This window comes from Engystomops pustulosus, chromosome 8 (assembly GCF_040894005.1).
Source record: "Engystomops pustulosus chromosome 8, aEngPut4.maternal, whole genome shotgun sequence".
Classification (NCBI taxonomy): Eukaryota; Metazoa; Chordata; class Amphibia; order Anura; family Leptodactylidae; genus Engystomops; species Engystomops pustulosus.
Genome location: NC_092418.1, coordinates 76,855,596 through 76,880,520, shown reverse-complemented (window position 1 = coordinate 76,880,520; position 24,925 = coordinate 76,855,596). Strand labels below are relative to the sequence as shown.

The 24,925-nt window shown below is 38.8% G+C and overlaps 1 protein-coding gene across 3 annotated transcripts in view; it reads left to right on the top strand.

Annotated features, from left to right (window-relative positions):
- Positions 1 to 24,925, top strand: part of ERBB4 (erb-b2 receptor tyrosine kinase 4) — a 642,433-nt gene that overhangs the window by 527,445 nt on the left and 90,063 nt on the right. For all 3 annotated transcript variants that reach the window (XM_072121352.1, XM_072121351.1, XM_072121353.1), the window contains exon 19: positions 2,727 to 2,825. In XM_072121352.1, the coding sequence (XP_071977453.1) occupies positions 2,727 to 2,825 (99 nt within the window). The remainder of the gene's footprint in view (positions 1 to 2,726; positions 2,826 to 24,925) is intronic.

Genomic DNA, 24,925 nt, shown 5'->3' with positions numbered 1-24,925 from the left:
CTGTTTGCATTTTGCTCATATGCCTTCTGCAAACACCGGCCATTGAAATTCATCTGGCAGGCGTCTCACAGTGTCCCCAGGGCTAGCCATATTCTCCTCCGCGTGCTTCTTTCAGTAGGGCACGGATTCTCTAAGACTAACACAGAACATTTCCACTCTAATTAACAAGTTACATGCCAAAATAGGTTATTCCAAATTGATAGCAGACATACATATTCATTGTGAAGATAAATATGGCGCTAGATTCTAGCAGAGATCATTCCTTATCTCCGAATAATGATTAGTTCCTGCTGACTTATGGGAAGTTTAGACGCTTCAACAGTTGAGATGTCCACGTGATGTTCAGTTGGATGAATAACGCCAGAAGCCTAGCTATAGGGAATACAGAGGTGGCGATTGCACGCAACTCTAGTGCCTGAAGGAGCCCAATGACCTCCCTTCCATATAAGGAGACTCTAGCATTATAAGCAGCATCTTGTAGGTGGGGGACCTGTCATAGACATTTTATTGGGGTCCAGGAGCTGTATTAACCCTGCAGCCTATGTGTAGACTCAATCCATCATTATAATCACAGGTTTTACAGGTGCCTAAAATCCTATATAATTCTGCACAACATAGATTAAAAAATTGGCAGCAGCGCCGCCATCACTCCAGATATACTCTGAGTGCTGTACTTATTTAGCAAGTATTATGCAAATGACATCAGTGTTTCTTGGGTTAAGCCAAATGCAATCACGATTTAATAAGGATCCCAAGTTTTTCCTGCCAGTTTTAAATATATATATATAAATATATATGCACCGCTGCTTCTAAAGCGACTATAACCTACAGCAGTGATTTTCAACCTTTTTTGAGCCGCGGCACACTTTTTATACTTCTGGGGCACACCACCAACCAAAACAGCACAAAATGACACTAAACAGTCATATTATACATGTAGTTAATAATATAGATTCTAAATTTATTTTACTCACTCAGTGTGAAACCTGGGCCTGTTTCGATAAACACAAAAGGGATATCCTGGCAGGAATGGTGGAAAGACACACACGAAGCTCTTCCTCAACACTTCTCAGTTTCTCCCTGTTTTTAGTATATGGTGCTGATTATTATGTGGCTCATATACTGCAATATAAAGGGGTACAATGAGAAGTACTATGGCCATGAGCCAGAGTACAAGTGCCGGCTCATATACTCAGCATATGAGCTGGTACTTGTAGTACTCCAGCCTCATGACTATAGTATTTCTCATTGTTATATGCAGTATACTGCTGGAGTACTAAAAGTACCAGCTCATATGCTGAGTATTCTTCCAACAGTTCATATACTCAGGCAAAAGCTCATATAGTCAGCATTATTGGTGGGCATTACCTTGGCGGTGGGCAAATGCAAGAGTCTCTCCGCTCTCAGGATGATGCGCCGGCCTCGGTGGCGTAATTTTGTTGCGCGAGGTTCAAAGCTTGCGCATGTGTTATTGTACACGTCTCCTACATTGTAAGAAGCCGTGACTGCGCATCGCTGCGCATTGCCAGGAAACAAAACACAGGGGGCACCATAGTTTGGGGAACTTTTCCCGCGGCACACCCGACCATGTGTCGCGGCACACTAGTGTGCCACGGCACACTGGTTGAAAATCACTGACCTACAGGATGTACTGCATAAGTGATAACTGCTAGATCAGCAGTGGTCCCCCCACCAGTCATGAGAACAAGGCACCTATGGTTCACACCTATCGATTTAACTACCAGATTTTATATGGTACTGCTTAAGGGGATTCAACATTTATGTACAGTAGGTGAAAATGATGTCATTATCCTGGCAACTTTGTGCATTGCCCTATGCCCCATTGTGCAAAGAAAATATTAATTTTGTTGCTGATTTTTTATTTCCTAAATGTAATAATTTTCTGTAATGCTTTCAGTGTAGAAAAATTGCATTTCTCCTGTAGCCATATTAATCTGAATTGGAACTGGTCCCTTCTTTCTCCAGTCTCAGGTTACAGTTTAGTAAGTGGAAGTGGCAGTAAATGCCTTCGGAATAATGTACAGTAGTGAGATTCATTGATATTCAGTCTGATGCCTTAGGGACAGACTAGAGGTTGGACAGTTCAGGTTGGCTTAGGGCACTATGGCAGAACATCAAACCTCAGACCTGGTTGTGTCTGACTATGCCCTCAGTTATTTTAGGTCTTAAGAGTTAGCGGTTCATGCACCAGAGTGCAGATGTTATCTCCCAAGAGTCTTAGAGTTAAAGCAGAATAAAAACTCTTTTAAAGACACTAACCTTCTACATTTTGTATCAGAGGAGGTGTCAGAGCACCTTCTACCTTACCAGATTCAGTATACAAGAATTATAGTTCTACATCACCATAACGCCAAAAAATCTATCTTTACTGTATGTATTAAACACATGAATCTCATAGATCAAACATTTGTGATGCAACAAGAGCACAAAAATATTACCTAATATAGTAGAGAAGGTTTCATTCCACCAATTTTGTTGTTGTGTTTGTCCTTCATGGTGAAAAACATAAACTTTAAACTTGATGAAGCATTTCAACGTAAAGGGCACTAGAACAGCAGCATTGAATTGGAAGTGACAGAGGATTGGTCTAGTGAAGACTTCAGTTTTAGCCCATTGGACAACCCCTTGACCCGTTACATGTTATTGTATATTATAGAGCTGAATTGTGTACTGAGAGTTTGATGTCCATCTTTAATCCTATTTAGGGCATCTGGGTCCCTGAAGGAGAGACTGTGAAGATTCCTGTGGCCATCAAGATCCTGAATGAGACAACAGGACCTAAAGCTAATGCTGAATTTATGGATGTAAGTAACAATTTGTCATATTAATGATGCCTGAACCCTGAGTTGGTGAGTATAGTGTCAACATCTTGAATATCCATACAGTTGGAGGTTTTTTGTTCAAAAACACAATGGAGGTGTAAAGTACCATCTCATATGAGATTGTCCATCACAAATATATTGGATCCCTCGCCACAAAAATATATGTATGTAAATGTATGTAAATCTTTATTGGTTGTTAAAAAAAAAACCTGTTCTTAAAAAGAAAACACAATGGGGGAATTCCATATGGTATACCAACTCGATTCTGATGTACACAACGACAATCTGGAACTTCTGCCTCATTTGTTATTATCGCTGTGCGCCAAAAATAATAATTTTATTTTTTTTGGTACCTGTAAAGTACTGCCGTGCACCAAATATATTACATCTGTGCCCCATATTAATCTGTTACAGAGCAGAAGCCGGCAGCTAGTGGGAAAGATAAATTCCCTCCAGTATCTATTTTAAGGAAATGATACTGTAGTTGGTGGCTGCATAAGTTTATATCTAATGTAAGGGTCAAATTGTTTAACCTGCAATTAAGCAAGAAGAAGACACAAGGACAACTAAGTAAGTATAGTATAGTGAACAGCTGACAATAGCTAATTATTTTCTTCCGCTAGTGATTTAGGGAGGTTAAATGATTTCTCTATGCAGCCATTTACTTAACAGTCCAACCTCTCACATAAAAGTTACCACTTGAATCTATCATGTTCCCAATGCAGAAACAAAAGAAAAATATTTTATTTTTTATTAGATTAAAGTTTGCACCATTTACTCAATGGAAGGAGGACCGAATAGGGAGTTAACACTGGAAGACCTGGGGGACTCTCCAAGCCATAGCGATGAATTTGTGCTTCATGTCCATAGTGAAATGTGGGGGGGGGGGGGGGTGTTATCAGGTGTCACATTCACTAGTAGAAATCCCTTAGTTAACAAAGTCTATACAGTAGTAACATTTAAGGTGTTATATGGCCATGCTTAGTGTTATGCTGGGAGCTTTGCTGCTGTCCTGCTACAATCACTTTAGCTGTTTTTGTTCACCATCACATATGTAAATAGCAGAAACATTAAAGGACATCTACCATAAGGATGAAGTATTGTAAACTAAGCACACTGGCATACTGGTATGTGCCGCCTCTGGCAGGATCCACTCTTCTTTTAGCTTTTTCTGCCCTTGTTTTTTTTTACAAAAAAAGGCTTTACAAATTATGCAAATGCAAAATTTTTTTTTTTAAAAACAAGGGCATAACAAGCAAAAAGAGGAGGAGATCTTGCCAGATGGAGCACACACCAGCAGGTAAGTGTACTGGGTTTACCATCCTTCATTCTGCTGGTAGATTTATTTTAAATGTATTACTAATTTATACACTATGTTGAAACTCAAAACAGCTTGCTTCCTCACCATTAACATCTCCAGTGTATGAATGATCCACCCCTCCTTCTGCCTTGTGGGTAATTAAGAATATATCCTGATAAATTCAGTGGCTAGACGAGATGCCAGGCAATTGGTAGAGCACAAGCAAGAACGCCATAAGTCGCCCTACTCCACTGCCCGGCATCACCCCCACTCACCTCTCTGGGCACACTTGGTTATGGACAGGAATGTCTGGCTGATGAGGTGAAATAAAGGAGGCTTCACTAGAAAGCAGTGCAGAACTATTAATAGCTGTATACAGTATTTTAGCTAATATCCTGCCCCCACACTTACTCACACAATACAAAAAACAAGAGAAAAAGTGGCCAACCCCTTTAAGTATCCAATCCTATATAATGACTTAATAAAATTTGAAATGATGCATTTTTTTCTTGTCTTCATGAAGATATACTACAAAGATCTTTCAATCATTTGAGCCTTAATAGAAGGCGATCTTTAAACGTCAGCCGTACAAGAAGAGAAGAGCCTGGGCTTCTGAATTTCAGAAACCTGTCAAACACTAAACCAGAAATGTTTCCTTTTCTTTTATACATAATGCATTCACCTTTATTTTTCCATATTCAGGAAATAATGAAATAATAATTTCATGTCAGGGTGGTCTTTAATTCAGTGCAAATCAATACATTGTAGGCATTGAAGTGTTTAATCTGACAAGTGAGTCCAACATAATCATCCCTTTTTGTACACACAATGAACCAGCATCAATCACTTCAGAAAATGCGGAACCTATAATGATGAGTGTGCCATCAGCAAGTCTTTTACATTAATGAGGAATCACACTGTTCACACCGTAGAAGACTAGCAGCAACGCCTTTAGCTTAATAAAATCGCTAACAATCACACATATTGGGGCACATTTACTAACAACAGTGCAAATTGCACTAAAGGCAGTTTGCCTGTGTAGTGTGTAGAGGGCGCAAGATTCAGGATCTGTGGAGCATGTTCTGCATGAATCTGGCGCCCCCTGCACTGCCCTGCCAGAGTGCACCAATTTTTTTTGTGCACCTATAACATGGGGTGTGCAATACAATTCTGTTGGACTTTGCATGTTAAATCTGGTGCACGGTCTGGCTGAGCACAGGACACACCCTAATTTGTGTCACATGATGCCTAGTGCAGAAGGGTCGCGTTCAATTCAATTGTGGTACACACACTTCTTAAATAGCTGTACAAGCAAAGTCCTCTAGAAAACTGGTGCACGGCCCTTCTTCTGTGCCCCATTCTTCTGGAAACTGAGGTAACTGTTCAGATGTCATGAATGGTTCCCTAACTTTACAACTTTTAGTTGGGGTAGCACTGCTGGGGGCATTTCATTTAGGGGGAGTTCTGCTGTGGACATTTCATTAATGGAGGGAGACTACTGGACATTTTATTAAAGAGTAGTGGTTGCATTTCTCACCCTAAGCTTATACTATATGTGTGATAGCCACTGAACAACCAAAATTCATATATAGATATACATGCACACACACATATATATCAGATGACCTGGGCAGTGTCATGGTTTATTAATCACACTGTCATCACACTGCCCAAGTCATCAAATTAAGGACCTGTTGTGAATAAGATCTGTGTCCCTTCAGAAAGCCAGTTATACTATGCCTGATTAAGGGACCATAGCTGTCCTAATAGCTTGTAATGTCTTATATTTCAGTTAGCCATTAAAAGGTATCACAATCTCAAGAAGGTGACTTTATTTGACCTATCAAAAGCAACAGGAGTTTGTTTTACAAAACACAAGCAGACAAACAATCTCCTTCCTCCCTGACTTTTGTCCATGGCTTCTCATGTAGCCAAACTAGTTCCCTATACTATATTGACTACACTTTGGTTTCATTGGGGTACAATGATACATGATTAGATATTACCCACCCAGCAAAATTTGCCATAACCAAGTTTTCCAGATGTAGATGTTTAAAAAAAATTGTTGTTTGTATGCAGTGGCTGAAAAAGTCGCTAATTTTTCCACTAAAAAACCCTACTCCACTGCTGTTGTAGGAAAAAGATTGCAAGAGGTTGGTCAAAAATCTGTGACTTTGTGTGACACAAAAACGAACAGACTCAGATAAATCTAACAAGCCAATGCCACCCCCCCCAAAAACATTTCAGACTAAAAATAAATGACCCACAGTTTCATAGTAGATAAGGTTGATAGAATTAATTGGACTATCAAGTCCATGTTATAAAACCACTTCTGTAAAAACAAAGATACCTGCGCTGGCTACAAAATTAAGACTAATAGGTTCAAAAAAACGCCATACCACTAATAGATCTACAATGATTCAAACATCAGTGTGCACGATGTACCAACCTGCACGTGGCTTCCCTCCCGTGTGGGAAGTTCGACTCCCTCCGGGGAGATCAGGAATTCAACTCTGAGGAAGAGAGCCGGAGCTCTCGACAACGCGTCGGTGGAAAATTCTCTTTGTCCCACTAGACGGACTGTACCTAGGGTGACGTCACCGGTACCTCTGTTAGTCAGATCCAGCGAAGCTACCGGCCGGGGCTCGCGTGTTGATCTGCATCTTGTGGATTACTACTTGGCTGGAAAGCGCTATCCGAAGTGAAATACACTTCACGAAAAGACTATTGTTCTACATAAGATTCACGGGACCTACGGGACAAAACCTCACTAACGGAGGGAGTCGAACTTCCCACACGGGAGGGGAGCCACGTGCAGGTTGGTACATCGTGCACACTGATGTTTGAATCATTGTAGATCTATTAGTGGTATGGCGTTTTTTTGAACCTATTAGTCTTAATTTTGTAGCCAGCGCAGGTATCTTTGTTTTTACAGAAGTCGTTTATTTTTAACAGTGGAGAGGCACACTGTCCTTACCAGCGAAGGTTTCACTCTTGCTTATTTAAGCACTCTGTCCAACCCATCTACAGCTTTGCGCCAGTGTATATCAAAAATACTCTCATGTTATAAAACCATTGCTGTCTTTTCCTTTTGAAATTTAGAATTTTTTTTGCCTAGTGCTTATTTAAAGTAGCTGTAAAGCAGGGAGCAGACACAGGAACACAAAAGACACTGAGCCACCAAAGGGCCCACCTGCTAGCCTTATGTACCCTCAGTGGTATGGGAGAACTAGAAGCAAGTCCCTCCCTAAACCTAAGCACAAAACATGGACGCAAGGATGAAACAATACAGATGAGGAGTTGACAGTGCCAGGTCACAACAGATAGGGCAGGGCAGTACAAAATCACTAGACAAGAAAGAGGTTAGAAAAACAAAGCCAGGAAATCAACAAGGAAACAGGTCACAAGAAAGATGGAGCTGATAAGAAAACATCTTTAACCAGCAGTAAGTGAAGGGTCAGTGGGAAATAAATGTAATATCAATAGTGACCACATGCTCACCACATGCTACTGATGGGGAATGCGAATAAAACTTCTATAAACTATTAAAATGATTCTGAATGCTGACAAATGCTTTTTTAAAATCAGCAAAGCATATGATATTGGAACCACCAGCTACCACCAGCTAAAAATGGCATTCCGGGGGACAGATTCGCTTTAACTACTGCTGGGCCAAGCAAGGCTGCAGGAAATTAACAGCTGTGGTGCTAAATCATTGAAAACAGTACAGCAAGTAAGACCATGTTCACACTACAGATTATAAGCAAGACACAGAAAAATAATCAGTTCCTCCTCAGTCGCACACCATGGACCAAGGTTTAAGCTGACAGATTTTACAATAGCACTGGTGCATAGTTTTCCTTTTCCCACCCTGGAAAATGTTTTTGCATATTCCTTATTCATGTAATGTATGGATAATATCTGTAAAAATGTATTATTATTATTAATAATAATCATGATAATAATATTTTATTTAATATACATGCATATGCAACTTTTTTTAAAAAAATTACAACTTAAAATTTCCATTTATTTATGATCTACTCACAAATTGCTGAACACATGAGCATACCAGATGGAGTTATTGGCAGTGGTTTGTGCGGTGCCTGTGAGACAAGTGATTCTCCGAAAGCAGAGAGCAGCCATTTTGTTATATAAACAATGGCTAGACATCCTCCCATCTGATTATTATTTATGCTCAGTGTTCATTGTAGAAACATATGTTGTAGTTTGTAATTTTAAGTGGCCAGACAGTGTAATCTTCTTGCATTCCAAGGATGAGTAAGAAATCACAGCATATTTAATAAGAGTTATCGGATGCAGCCAATTTGCTGGAAATTATAATGTAATGGTCAAGTAGTGACCAGCATCTACATACAGATTTCATTACAACCGCATCACAAAAATGTCAGTTTTTACCATGTAGTACAGCTTGAAGAATAAAATACATAAAATTATTGAAGTACTCCATATTGAAGCAGTCTTGTTGTATTTCTCGTTTAGTTATATCTATAGTGATATAGAACAGCTTGTTATGAACTTGCCTTACCAATAAGATGTGGGCCAGCTACATACCATGAATTTGGTGGGACTCTCCCTTGATGGCAGACAAGAATTCTACCTGACCAATCTTATTGTCCTCAGGGATCCAAACTACTGCCAGAGCTGGTTGGTGGTGTCTTTGGTCAACCGTACTTCTGTAGGTCTGCCACCAAATCTGTGCATACAAAACTATCTACACGTGATTGTTGAGGACGTGTTTGGAACAGCTGACATACAGTACTATTATTTTGTAACTTTGCATATCTTTCAAAGAGAAAAAAAATTATATTTTTGAATCTTAGTCTAGGAAAAGGCTACCCACTGTGAGTTGGTGAACCAATAGCATAAGGTTGACACAGTGCTATCAATATCAAGGGCATTAGTCTTGGATCCATGGAGGGGGTATATGCATGGTTCGCACACTCCAGGTGTCGGAATACACTAAGACCTTTGTCATGGGCAGTTTGCATCCTCCATGAGTCAGAATATACTAAGTCCCTTGTCATGCACTAACTCTGCGCATGTGCACATTCTTTTGTCTGCCCGGCCATGTCATTGACTAGCGGACATACGGATATGCCATAGCACACAAACAGAGTGGGTATGCCCCACTGACGTCCATGTCCCCACCTGATAGAAGTGATATAGACCAATAGGATTAGTTGTGATACAATGTAGCAGTGACCTCATTGAGTTTTCTGTTCTCTGATTGGCTACATAATCGAGCACCTTGTTCTCTGATTGGCTAATATGATTGAGGCTCCTGTAAATGTAATAGTGGGAACTGATAAAGAGCTCCTTCTCTCCAGTGCCAACTCTTCTGATCTCATGATAAACAGTACACAAAAACATATGTCAATTAGCAAAAATAGAAATCTTTATTGAAAATACATGTATATACACCAAAAAAAAAACTTAAAAAAAAATTAAAATAGGTAATGTACCCAAAAAACTTAAGTGGGACTGAGACACATGATAATGTCCTCAGAAAGTCCCCTTAAAACCCACATCCATCCCACTATAACAAAATATGTGCCTAGATAAAAAAGATAACAGGAAACATACGATGATATGATATAAATACCAGTGCAAGTAAGATGGCCAACGTATAACACGGATAAATGATCCTGGTCTATAGGGAACTCCTATATGAGTGAAACAAGCGGCACATAACAATCATGCCAGCCAATGGGGTATACCAGTTGCCCAGAACAGCCAGTTGTAGCGGGAGGAGAGGTAGGAGAAAATGCCCCACGCGGATCGCCGCTTCCTCAGGGGTCAACTCTTCCGATCTCTTCTCACTAAGACCTCTTCTGTCTGTTTTGGTAACTGTTTGTAATAGCCGGAAACTGATATTTCATGACTATCTTTACTAATTGCTCTTCATTTTGTTGATTTTCTATTATATTTGAACAAATTGACATTTTCCTTATTTAAGGGTATGTGTCATGGTATCATCAGGTCCAACCTATTAAACATACACAATACACAGTTGTTCCACAGCAAGGCAAAAAAAAACTTGCAAGGCTGATGGCAGTGAGCATTGTAGGGAAAAATTCCTTCCTGAACCCAATGTGACAGTCCGTATAACTCTCTGGATCAACATCAACTATAGCCTGTGATATTTTGTTCGCTAGATAGTCATCCAGGCCCCTGATGAAAATGAACAAATTATCAGCCATCACAATATCCTGCAGTCCCACAGACTCCCGTCTCTCACAGCTAAGAATCCCCGCCTATGGCAATAGTAGAACTGCCTTACGTTCTTCTTGTCTTGGCCACAGGCCTAGATATAAAAAGATCTTTGGAAAGACCCCTGTACTGTCCATTCAGATATGTGTACGTTGTAATGTGGTCTCCCCTGAGCTGTCTTTTTTCTGGGGTGAATAATCCCAAATTTAGTAATCTGGTAACCTTGCACTGATTTTGATCAGATAGTATAGAAACCCCCACAACTGATTTCTAGGAGGAATAATACATGAATGGCACTATGTAGAGTACTAAGAGTGGTATTTCATAGGTGATACAAATTGTTCTGTACACTACAGCAGGAACACCAGGAGATGACAGGTCCTTTTTTAATATTTCTGTATTTGAATAATTCTTAAATAAAGTTTGCCTACTAATATACAGGCGGTCCCCTACTTAAGAACACTCGACTTACATACGACCCCTAGTTACAAACAGACCTCTGGATATTGGTAATTTATTGTACGTTAGTCCTAGGCTGCAATAATCAGCTATAACAGTTATCACTGGTGTCTATAATGAAGCTTTATTGTCAATCCTGATTCTTATGACAGCCCAACATTTTTAAAATCCAATTGACACAGACACCAAAAAAGTTCTGGCTGGGATTACAATGATAAAATATACAGTTCAGACTTACATACAAATTCAACTTAAGAACAAACCTACAGACCCTATCTTGTATGTAACCCGGGGACTGCCTGTATTGGCTTCTACGACGACTGATTGAATTTCTTGAACTTTAAGTAAATCTGTTGATGCTAAAAATGGAGCTGCTTTTAATGTCACTTAGCACAGCGAGAAAATAAAACTTTTTCAAAGCACTGCTTTTCTAAAGGCTATTTTCAAAATGTTTCTGCTTGCAAGCATTTCTCAAAAGCCTTCGTCTCCACACGTGTGGTAGGTGAAGCCACTCCACTCTTGTTTGTTAGATATTTGATGTCTCCGCTTCTTTAGAAAAAAAAAAGGCCTATCCTCAGTTCACCTTCGAAGAAAGTGCAATTTCTTAAAAGCACATGAAAATTCAGATAGTGAAGCAGGTTTAATATCTACTGTCAAGCAACCATTAAACACGAACTGTTCATTCACTGGCTTTCTTTCTATTAGCTGCTCCAGCAGTTTATATAAATCTGTCTTTATGGTCCATAATTATCTTTCATCTGCCCTTTCATTATCTGCTCTGCAAGCGGCAAAGACAATCAGGCTGCCTATCATACAGCCATGATCTGAACATCAGGCCGTACGGCTTGTGATCTGGGGTCACTGAAGAGGTTCCAGTGACAGGTTGACTTGTAGAGCTCTCTGTGACGGCAGGTTCATCAGATTGTGCGTAGGGTGTAAAAAAAATCTACCTTTTCACCTTGAACTAAAAATATCTAAGTATATCTATCCAAATATCTGACACTTGACATAATATTAATACACGGTTCTATATCCTGGTGGTTAACTGGGCAGGAACTAGTTGACCCGTTGTCATGCAGTCTAGTTATTTTCCAAAAAAATGTCATTTCTTACATGATACAAAAATGTAAAAAATGACACAAATGTGTTTTATATGGCAAATACAGGTAATCACTGACTTAAGGACACTGTACTTACAGATAACCCCTAGTTACAGACGGACCTCTCTGCCCACTGTGACCTCTGGTGACGCTCTGTAGATGCGTTACTTTAGTCTAGGCTGCAATGATCAGCTGTAAGGTGTCTGTAATGAAGTTTAATTGATAATCCTTGTTCCCAGTACAACACTAAATTTAAAAAATCCAGTTGTCACTGGGACAATTTTCTCTTTTCTCTGGAGCTACAAATATAAAATAACCTCTTCCGATCGGCATGCAAATACAATTTAAGAACAAACCTAAAGAACCTATCATTTATGTAACCTGGGGACTGCCTGTACATGACTTTTACAACATTGGATGCCCCACATAGAAAAATGAATATGTAGTAGAAAATACAGGTTGCAGAGGAGCTGCATCAGTGATATGATTTGCAAGACATAACTTTATTGGATTGCAGATAGCAGATATGTTTTGGAATTGTGTCATTGAGATAGCGTGTCCTCTAATCGTGGCCACAAAATAATACAGATCACAGAAGCTGCTGCAGCCTCCACTTAAGGGGAATGGGTCAACAGATTTTGCACTAATAAACCTAATGACAAGTTCCCGTAGCACTATACTAACTCTCACCCACACTGTTTTTAGTTAAAAAAGGCATAGTTCCTATCCCCGGGAACTTTGTGAGCTTACCTGGCACCCTGCCAGAAGGATCAGTGAGTCACAAGGGGCATCTGTGACTCAGTCCATTTCTCTGGCATCTACCCCTCTTTTCAGCTGACTTCCACTGCCAAATGGATAGTGGAATGTGGGAGATGCTGTAAACATGGGCTGAGTCACAAAGTGACTTGCATGAATAACGCACACCCCTTGTAACTCACTCATTGTTATGGCAGGGTGCCAGGTAAGATTACAAAGTTTATTTTATGGGGACAGGAACTATGCATTTTTTAAGCTAAAATCTGTGTGGGTAAAAGTAAGCATGGTGTTATGGGAACCTGTCATCAGCTTTATTAGTGAAAAACAGATTTCTTTTAAGCTAAAATTAGAATTGTGCTTATATCAACTCAACTAAAAAAAGTATATTTTACTCAGCACCATTGACTATCTGATTTGACCATGCTTCTCTATGGAATATTGTGTGTCCTTCTCTCTAGGGACAGTAAATTGTAATAGTTGAAGTAGTTAACATACTTTATCCAAGGATTGAGAGACATGAGTGCATTTGAAGTTATTTTAAACGTTATATGTATCTCTAATGTTATAAACTCAAATGCTATCAGTCTACAAGATATCTACAAAATCACTTGCAAAAACGGAATAAGAAAGCTGAAGATGGATGTGATCCTGCTGCAAAGAATAGGTTAATGGAGTGATAAATTGTGCGCCAAGGAAAATGCAAAGGGAAAGTAATTTGGCAATGGGGCAGTCATTTTTTGCGCCCCTTACCTCCTACTAATGGATCCCTAATGACTGTAATGGCATAATGTGTGTTAGTAAATAGATTGCTTGATATCCTATTCAGGAGAGAGATGAACGGAACAGCATTAAGGGAAAAAAAAAGTCTTTACAAACCTTCGGGGTCCACAATACAAGCAATTTACACAAAAACTACTGGACTAATTTGAGCAGGAATTTTCCATTCTGTTCTTCACAATGAGGCTGTTTCTAAGGTAACACGTCTGGCTAGGTGACATAATCACATAATGAGATTCATTACCCCTTCTTTCCATGAAGCTGGTAACGGTCTTCGTATGACTCCCACGATTGGTATCACTAACATTACATGGCTGCCATCTTACTGTGGAAAACACTGCATTATGATGATGTCTTGTAGTAGCCTAAATCTCTCTCTCTGCTATTTTCTTAGGGATGTTTCTAGAATGATTGCTGAGGGAATACTTTAGGTGAGAAAGCCTACGACTTCAGTTTAGGAGTGGTGATGCACATGTCACAAAAAAACTTATAGGACATGGGACATACCTGGTGACTTGAAGACCAGGGCTACAACTATTTTCCTCAAGGAGAAGTCAAAATAAGTCTTTTTCACTTTGCTTTTAACTATTTTCTTCCAAACTCTTCACCACATTCACACCTTGCTTCCTTATATATACTACCTGGCCAGTTACCAGCCAACCAGTCAATTATTCCTCCCATGACCACTCCTTATCATTAATTACAAAATTAATTACAACATTTCATCAAACCTTTCTTATGTACATGACGAATAACACTTCTTCTTCACAGAAATTGTGAATCCTCCAATAGAGGTGAACTGGTCACCGGATTTGGCACTAATAAACCTAATGACCGGTTACCTCAACCACACTCTTAACAGATAAAAATGCATATTTCCTATCCCCAGAAAATTAACTTTGTAAGCTTATTAGTGAAAATCTGGTGGCAGATTTCCATTAAGTTTTTACTTTACCATTAAATGAAATACTGGCGTGTTGTGACACGTCTGAACGAGGGCATGGAGAGAGGCGAATATAAATGGTTAATATTTTTACAGCCCCCCCCCCCCCAGGTTTTTATAAAAAGTTTTTTTTTTACTTCTGGTTCACCTGAAAAGGTCTTTTTAAGCAGAAATGAAGGTAACCATCACATCACTACTTTCATTTCTTAATGTGCTTTGGTAAACCAGGGACACTTAGTCATAGATCCAGGAACCGTTGCCATGTTAATTTTCTTATAATGGTTATCCATGGTCTACTTCCTTCTGAAATCAACTTTTAGAATTATGCTAATCAGCCTGAATGACTCCTGGGGATGTTACCAAAGTCCTTCTGTGCTATTACTTTACAAGTTGTTACACTCTGCAGGGGCACTTCCCCTTCCACTGTGTGTTGAATCCTCCTCTGCTGCCATGAGATAACAGCAGGTAGAGGGAGGGGGGAATTACTGGTGCAGCAGGGTGCCCCTTGTTTATCATTCCTGATTTTAGTGGTAGATTTCTTTTAAATATTAAATTTGTTCAATGGTTGGATACTCTGGGCAACACAGACAGATTTTCTTTTTAACTCTTTCATAAATCTGACCCAGAGTCACCTTTTATTACATATGGTCAGCATTTTATGGTACCATCTTTAACAGGGCACCAATGGACCCGAGTTCAGTTGTGAGTACCCTTCCTAGCTTGCAATAACCACAGTTGTAAATGTTTGTTGTTGTAAATACACATAAGACAAAACCCACACTAATGAGAGCACCATTTTTAGGGAGAAGTATAGAAAAAAGTTTGGTCGGTAATATTAGGTCTGTTGGAACCATACAGTCAGACCCCCTTCTGTCAGCTGATTCAGGTACACAGTGAATGGAGATGGAAGAACAGCTCTTTATACATGTAGTGGTGAAGACTGGGAACTGCGGCTAAGCAGCCATAAACTTAAATAGGCATTCAGCTTCAATTCGAGGTTCCATTGATAACCAGAAAATGGGTCAGGGCTTCTGGCTTTGTTCCCTGTTGATATTTTGAGCTAATTGAGAAGAGTCCCTAGTGTCGGACCCACACTGATCACATAGTGATTACCCCTCTTATGTATTAGGGCTCTTATACATTGGCGCTGTTGTACAGCTTCAGTTGCACATCTGTTGCGGTTTTCTCTTTTTTACTTCCGTTTTGTCTCTGATGCATCTGTTTTGTCTCTGTGTCCTCCAAAAAAATTGAAGGTTTAACATTGCTTTGAAAACATCACACCTGGTTTTTCAGCCTCATGAAAAAAATGCATGTTTCATCAGTTTTTTTCTTTGCGCACCCATAGACTTCTCTTGCCTTCCGTGATCCGCATTAGTGAAAAAAATAGGACGCTTCATAATTTTTCCACGGACAATGGATCAGTGAGACTACAAGCCAATGTGAAAACACCCATAAGAATGGTTTTGTGAGGCACTGGTGGAAATCACTGAACCACGGACGTAAAAACCAACGCCAATGAGAAAGAGCCATAAGGCATGAATAGCATTATCTATAAAAGCCCTTTAGGTATTGATTCTTATAAACATAGAAAGCAAGAGACTCCACTATTCTGGAACAAAAAGAAAACCTAGTATTAGATTGTAATTCTTAGAATTAAAAACATTGGCAGAGTTTCTAAAGCTATAATATTATAATGGCCACTTGAATTGGCATTTGATGTGATATATAAGGAAGATAACTGCTAAGGGACAAAATGATGACCTGTTTATGGAAACTATAAACCGCTTTCTTAGACAATTATGTTGAATAAATAGGAGATGATAAGTATTTGGCTAATTAAGTGATCTCTTAACATTTTTTTGCTCCTGCTCTCTATTTTCTTTACTCAGCCCACATATATTGTAAAACAAGGAAGAGGTCATCGTACATAATAAACATTCTAGCTTGTAAGTGTGTTTTGCTGTTGGCTAATTCTTCCTCCATGATTAATATGCCACTTTATGTAACCTTTTGAACCTGTTCCATTAGAAATTGAGAATAATTATGTTCTACAAGTAGAAGGCTTACATATGATGATTATCCTGTGGCCTTCTTATCTTCAGTGCTGTGACTTCATGACTCTTGTTATGTACATCAAATTCTAGGCTGGAACAATATACTATAGTTGAAATATTTATTTTATATAATCAAAAGGTGGATTGATATATATAGAAAATACTTCAAATGTCTTTCATCAGAATTAAAGTTGAAGGCCTAGCAATGCGTTTCAAAAGTCACAGGTAATTGTATCCTTGGGAGTAGGCCTTATATATTTTGATTAAATATATGCATGGATTGCAAAATGTAGTGAAGATGCAGCCATTATGGAGCATCCATATTAAAAGAAACTTCTCCTAAACTTGTCTTAAAGTAGATTGACTTCTATGGCACATTCAAAAGATGTTGAGAGGTAAAGGTTCCACCTCTAAGATCAAGATCTTGAGAATGGGGATCCTCATATCCTTTGTCTTTAGAACGGGCATCCTCAGTTCTCATGTTTCTAAAATGGGGATCCTCATATCCTATGTTTCTTGAATGGGGATCTTCAGTTCCTATTTTTCTAGAATGGGAATACTTAGTTCACATGTCTCTAGAATGGAGATACTCATATTATATGTCTCTAGAATGGGGATCCTCTGTTCCTATGTCTCTAGAATGGGGATCCTCTGTTCCTATGTCTCTAGAATAGGGGCCCTCATTTCCTATGTCTCTTGAATGAGGATCTTCAGTGCCTATGTTTCTAGAATGGTGATCCTTAGTTCACATGTCTCTAGAATGGAGATACTCATATCATATGTCTCTAGAATGGGGATCCTCTGTTCCTATGTCTCTTGAATGGGGATCTTCATTTCCTATGTTTATAGAATGGGAATCCTTAGTTCATATGTCTATGGAATGTAGAAATTCATATCATATGTCTCTAGAATCAGGATCCTCAGTTTCTATGTCGCTAGAATAGGGATCCTCAGTTCCTAGTCTTATGGAGAGGTAGAAAAAACTATATGATGTGACTTGCCAGATGTCACCTGCTCAACCACTCCATACTTAGATATGGTGGCTGACAGGGCTGGGGTCTGTGGAGGAGAGTCCCACTTCTATCATTTATGACATTCATAAATTATGGGACAAGGGTGTCTTGCACGGACACAGACTAATCAAATACATAATGCAATACCAATATACTAAATCCAGGCTAGTATTAAAATAAAATAAATTGTAAAAATATAAAAAGAACAAATTAACCCGTTGTTAGATCTCTACAAGTCTCTACAAGATTAAAGGGATTGTCCAATATATATTAGAAAGGCCATCAATATCTAAACAGTGTAGAACCAACAACTGGCCCCTGAACTGCCAAGATTTGTATGCATAGAAAATAGAAAGAAAAACTTCAGAATCAGAAATTACTAAAAAATTAATAAAAATAAGAAAAAAAGAACTTTCAATACCTGGTTTTAAATAGTTAAAATAAATTAATGAAGGTGATCACTTTAAGAGTTACTAACAAAATACAATCAAAATATTTGCCAATGATGCCCCATAGATAATTACATTACATTATCAGTCTCCCTTTAAAGTTTAAAACAAACTAGAAAATAATTACGAACCGACAGATATAATACTGTGCAAAAATTATAGGAAGGTGCTGAATAAATAATATCATTGAGGGAGATGTATGGGGTCTTGTACACTAGTGTTTCCCCTCCTTTATGTCACCTCCATGGCAATTGAGCATGGAAGGACTTGAAGGGGGGCATGGCAGATGACAGAGGGGGCTGGAGCCTCCTGATATATTCATTCCAGTGGAGGGGTGGGGCTTATATAACATGCCGATGCACAAAGGACCAGCATATGATAAATGTCCGCCCCTGACTTTATGTTAAGGGTTCAATGTCCTTCTATTAACACTTCTTTTGAAAGCATGTTTTCAACACCTGCCAACAATTTTTGCACACAATATATATGGCGCAGAAGTTGTTAAAGTATTTTTTAAGATGACTTTATGCATAAATTACAAAATACATGGTGACCATGACATTTAGATTGTATATATGGGCTTAGCTATGGATTACTTGTCTGCCAAGGTTTGCTTTTAAACCCGAAAAGAAAAAATATTGATATTTTGTTACTTGATTGAACTATATGAAATTAAATGCATTCTCGACGTCTGATCAGATCTTGGGGGATGTAATAACATTCTAGCTCCCAATGGGCTTCTGCATTGCTTCCCAAACCCTCTAGCTACGTTGTGACTGAAAGATATTGTAAAGTAAAAAAATTCATTTCATTGTAATCTAAAGTTCATCAGGACCTGGCATGTGATCTATTCTTTTTTACATTGCCGATTGGATCATAGCAAAGACATTTAGAGGGTTTGCCCGAGGCAGGTGACTTGACCAGCTGAGAAGTGGTAGCTGGCATAAATTTATACGCTAAAATCCAAAAATGCGGCCAAGTATGTAGTGGAACCCTGTCCATAGGGGAATCTTTGGCAAATAAGATATTCTCTTTTTATGTTTCTTAAGGAAGAATACATTACTGCCTGTGCTTATACGGATAGAAGCTAGTTTGTTGATGTCCCTCATTAGCAGTATGTCAAGCTTCCATAACCAAGAGAATTTTTATCCCCTTGCCACAATGTAAAAGTGAATTATTTAAAGTATAACATGAATATCACAGAGATCGGAGCATATTGCTTCCTAGGCATATCCTGTGAACTGTGTGGCTGTCCTTAGAATACTGGACTCAACGGACTCTTCAATGATATTACACAAGAGGTTTTTGCACATGAAGATATTGTTAAAGGGTCACACTTTCCATCCTTTATCTGATCGATAAATGTCCAGATTTACACTAATTAATACAATATTCTACTGTAATATGATTCCTAGTTAGGCTTCTTGATACAGAGATCCATTGTGCTGCCAGCAAGCATTAACCCCCCAATGCCACAACCTCAAATCACTATGAATAGTTTATATAATCTGGGTTCTACCACAAACTACCAGAACTGGTGGTATTAACCCCCCAATGCCACAACCCTAAATCACTATGAATAGTTTATATAATCTGGATTCTACCACAAACTACCAGAACTGGTGGTATACAGGGAGGCAGATATTAAGTGTTATACTTCCATAGACCACCAGAAACTCATGGAATCTCCACTAGTCTAAACTATTGAGGAAGCCATCACCCATTGGTCATGAAAAGTGTTTTCTGTTGCATTTTTAGACTGTCTTGTTTTTTTATAGCCTACTACAGGTGGTCCCCTACTTAAGAACACCCGACTTACAGACTACCCCTAGTTGCAAATGGACCTATGGATGAGGCTAATTTACTGTACTTTAGCCCCAGGCTACAATAAACAGCTATAATAGTTAACACATTTGTCTGCAATAAAGCTTTATTGTTAATCGTGGTTCTTAAGAAAACAATCTGTTACAATTATAAAATATACAGTTCTGACTTACATACAAATTCAACTTAAGTCCAAACCCAAGGAACCTATCTTGTACGTAACCCAGGAAATGCCTGTATAAGGTGTTTTACCATTGGAGTGGTGGAGGGCAATGGGGGTTACTTATCAAACGCTGGTGCAGCAAACTGGCTTCTCCTGCTCCTGATAAGTCCTGATAAATATCCCCCAATGAGTGTGATTGTTGAGTTTCCCAATGTTTTAGTAGGTATACCAGGCACTCCAATTAAGGAAAATAATAGGATACCAATCCATTTTATAAACATAAGAAAGGCACTTGGCAATTCTCAGTAATGCAAAATAAAGCATATTTTTATTTTAGATAAGAATCAGAAAAATGTTTCCAGTGCAACATTTTGGTGTAGTACAGACCTTCCTCAGGCAGAGATTGCAGAATGCAATACAAGCCTAGCTCTCTGCCTCTCTTCACAGATAGTGCAGTCCATGCCTGATGAGAGTTTGTACCAGACCTGTTGCACTGGATTGCTTTACTCTTTATCTAAAACAAAAAGAAGCCTTATTTTGCATCGCTATAAAGTACCAAGTATCTCTTTGGGTTTCCCAATAGACACATAATGGACTGTGTTAGGTTTGAAACATGACCAAGTTTGAGGAATGGCCGATAACTTAGGGCATGCAACACACTTCTGCCTGACTTTGCATGTTAAATGTGCCACACGGTCCGACTGATTACCGGAGCTCCCACTTCAGTGCAGAGATTTGTGTCGTATGAAGAATAGAGTGACACATATGTGTCTCAGACTCTTTATAAATACCTGTACAAGCAGTTTGTACTAGAAAGAACGTGCAAAGTCCAACAAAAAATTGGTGCGCAACCCTAAGTAAATGTGCCCCTGTACGTCCCTCCAAAATTGGAGACTTCTCCAGTGAAGAAATAGTGAAGAAAAACATTGACATTGAGTTCTATCCTCTCAAGGTTTTGCCACGTACATATTGCCATATTGTATTACTTTTATTCCAAATTGGAGTCCATTACCAAATTCAAACTAAGTTAAAAGATGACTCATCTAGCTCATTGTTGTATGTTCCTGTTGCCAGTATGGTGAGTATTGTTGATAGCTTTGAAATTTCTGATCACATCTTAGTTCAACCTTTTGACTTTATGCTTCCTTGTCCCTTCTCAGCTAGTATCAGATCTTACTGTGTGCTGGCATCCAAGCATCACTGAGACGCCTTTTTGTAAAGCTTGCATTCTGCCATGTCTCTTGAGGTTGATTGCTTGGATATGCTCGGAGGGCACTACCGGCTTCCCTCCTCCTTTGCCTATTTTCTCTGCAAATATTTGTTCGTCTGATACTCACTCCTTTTGCCTGGTTTCATTTTACATAAGACAGGCTCGTTTTCTTTTTACACTTTTATATTCTAGACCTGTCTCATACTTTATAATAAAATACTTATAGCATACAGTAAGCACTGTATGCAGTACATACAAAATATGTTTGTTTTTTTTAATCAAAGTGAGACCAGATGCAACCTGGTGCATTTTTAGCATTGATCCTTTTTATATTTTCTATAGGATGATTTGTTTCTAAAAAGGCTGAGTGGATACAGATAGCACTTACATTGTGTTTTTACTATAGAGAGTCTGCCCTTTCCCATTTATAGAGACAATTTCTGACACTATAATATACTCAGCAATGTAACAAGTTCTTGTTGACCTCCCAGGAGAACCATTTCCAGAAAAGACCATTTCCAGACCATAAGAATTCGAAAAATAAGGATGGGTATGAAGCAAATAACCACCCAAGATGGACCAGCGTGGAGTGGTAGACCACTTAGTGTACCATTGAATTCTGTAGCAATCTTCATGAGGTTCTTATATCATGCCTCTTGTTTGGATTTGAGAGTTGAAAATCCAAACATAAAACATAAAACATAACAAATTAAAATGTGTATAAACATCTAAGTAAAAAATTATCTATCACATAATTTTAGAGTATGAATGTCGGAAATTGGGGGTCTATCTGCTGTGACCATTAGCACAACTTGGGGCTGTGTTGAATTGCACTTCCCGGATTGGCTATTCTATAAGCTGCCTCAGAAGTCCCATTGAAATTGATCCATTCCTTTAAAGGGACCTAGAGGATAAATTACAGGACACTCAATCCCAGAAATCCACACGGTAACTCAGGGGGTCTTTTGGCCACTCATTCTGCCAAACACCAGGAGTCACTTCAGTCAAATCTTTATCCTGCATAAGTGTCTATATGATAAATGATTATGATTAATGATAAAACTCTCTTTAAAGGGGTTGGCCACTTCACCTCATGTTTTTGTAATGTAATGTGTGTGAGTGTGGGGGGCAGAATATCAGGTAATTTACCATCATACATCTATTAATAGTTTTGCACCACTTTCTTGACAAAGTGAATCCTTCAGTTTTATCTCATCAGGCAATTTTTCCTGTCCATAAAATGTCTGCAGATGGAGGGTCATGCAAGCTGATATAATTAATAGATGTATATTGGTAAATTACCTAATATCCTGCCCCCCCCCCCCCACACACACACACAGATTACAAAAAAACATTAAGTAAATTGTCCAATCCCTTTAAGCCTTTTGTTTATCCGCCATTTAAATCACTATGGATTTGGATGGTGCCATAACGTAGACTTATCGCCCAGCACATCCTTTATGCCGCTGCCAACATCCTAACACTCAAAAAAGACATCATCCTCCCATTAAATTCCGGAGAGAAACTCTTCCTTTCCGTGTGTTCGCTTTGCCAATTCTGAACTGGCTTCCTCTCAAAGAGGCCTCAGCGCATTTCTGTTCCCTGCATGTAATTAGCATGTTATTCAATTTACACATACAAAGCGGATCCTAAAGGATTGGGGAGCCTGCAGATTACATATATTCTGAATAAATGTGGATTTGGGAAGATTTATAGTGTTATACAGGCCAATTAATTCAGATTCCTTTGTAGTCTTTAATCACAAAGAACAGATTGAAGGGAATTCTACCAGTTTCTATTTTTGAAACAAGATAGAAAAACATTTATTTTAACCTGAAATTTTATAATAATAACATTTTATGATATGTTTTACTACAGCCTCATGGACATAGCCAGCAATGTTCTGGGGCAGAGCTTTCTAGTCAGGGAGGGGAATAGATAAGCTGTGATATTATCTATAATCACTGGGGATCCAGTGATGGAGTTTCCTGGTGTTGTGATGTAAGTGAGGTGGATCATTCTCTATGGAATTAGCAGGATTCAGACTATTATTTGCTAAAAAGTTGCCCAGAAATATTTCCGCCACTTCAATATTACGACGTAAACATAGAACTATTGTGAGTGCAACATGTGCATAGCCAAATTCATGATGCAACTTTTTTTTTAAAAAAGTGGCATAGTCACTCAAGTGCCCAACTTTCTATGAATTTTTCGACTATTATGCAACTTAAAAAAAAGAAATCACAAGTGGAGCAGAAGCACATTTTAACGAATCTAACGGGCAGCTGAACTCTAAAGACAGACCTAGAACTGTCCCAAAGAGCTGGCCTAATGGTAAATAACCCCCATTGTAGCATATTTTTGGTGAATGCTAGAACATGTAGTAGATATGGGAATGTTATTTATGCACTATGCAGTCATATTATTTAGACACCGCTTGTTACTGGACATTACACAAGCTCTATTGGCAAGGGAAAGGGAGTCCACTATATATACCTGTGGATGAGCTGCAGCAGAAACCAACTGATTTTCCATGTTTTTTTTAGGATGTCCACTTGCTGGAGGCTATAGGAAATCCCTTAAAGGGGTGTTCCCATGAAAGTAAAATTCTCCCTTACTTTACAATTTTACTCAGTTTTATTGCTGATTTAGTTCCTATCACTCCCTAGGCTGGTCAGTGTAAAATTCCAGGGAGTGGGTGGGGACTCTCTAAACAGACACATTATTATCCATCTAGTTCTGTGGGGTGACAGTGTGGTTAGATTATCAGGGTACAAGGTTAATATACAGTTTCATCTGCCTTCTGACATTTTACTAACACACTGAAACATAGAAAGAGAGATGAGACTGATCAGAGATGCATGAGATGCATGAGATACCTATTACACAGAGGCTGACAGACTTTTACACTGTCTTCTCTGCTACATATCTGTTCTGTACATTTCCTGCCTCCCCTTTCCACTGGATCCCTTATCTGCTTGTAGTTTCTAGTTTGCCGCTTCTTTCTGCTTACAATGTGTTGGCAGGAAGTGAGTGTCTGTGAGCTACGTGCAGGGGGCGTGGCTACAGGCTCAGAGAAGAAAGAGACAAAAATCTCAGCTCCACGGCTGTCACAAAGGAATCCAAGATGGCGTCCAACCCTAAGTCAGAAGTCACAGTTGTCTAGGGACAACTGAAGTTGTGTACACTAGGACTAATAGAGACAGGTTGGACTTATATCTGTGAAATAGTGCATTTTTGTTCATAACAGAGAATTAGAGAATGTGTTATTTTGTTATCCTCAGTATATATACGAAACATGTCTTTGTGGGAATACCCCTTTAAGACAAGAGTGTTCTTGGTCTTGCAGAAATACTTGCTTCACAAAGAACATTTAAATCAAAGTTTATTTGGGTAAAATAAGATCCAGGTACAATATCTATATCTTACACGTATACCCTAGAAGTTATTCATCTCCTTCTAGTGATGCCGACTTCCAAAACTACAGGAGACACAATACATGCTAGAAAAAAATTAATCTGTAGAACCTTGAAGACAACAAATTAATATTCAGTTAAATGTAAATTTACTTCACTGAACAGAAATGAACCTGACTCGCTTATTTTGTGGTGCCTGTTAAAGTAATAATAAGAAAGGAGCGTATAACACATGAGACAATTATCGCACGACTCCTGTTACATTCATCACAATGAGAGACAAAGGCCTGTAACTGTAAGTACGCTACGGCTTTCTGAGTCAACCAATTAGTGCCAGGATTGTACAATAAGAAATTGAAAGCCTGTACTTAAGAACTTCATATT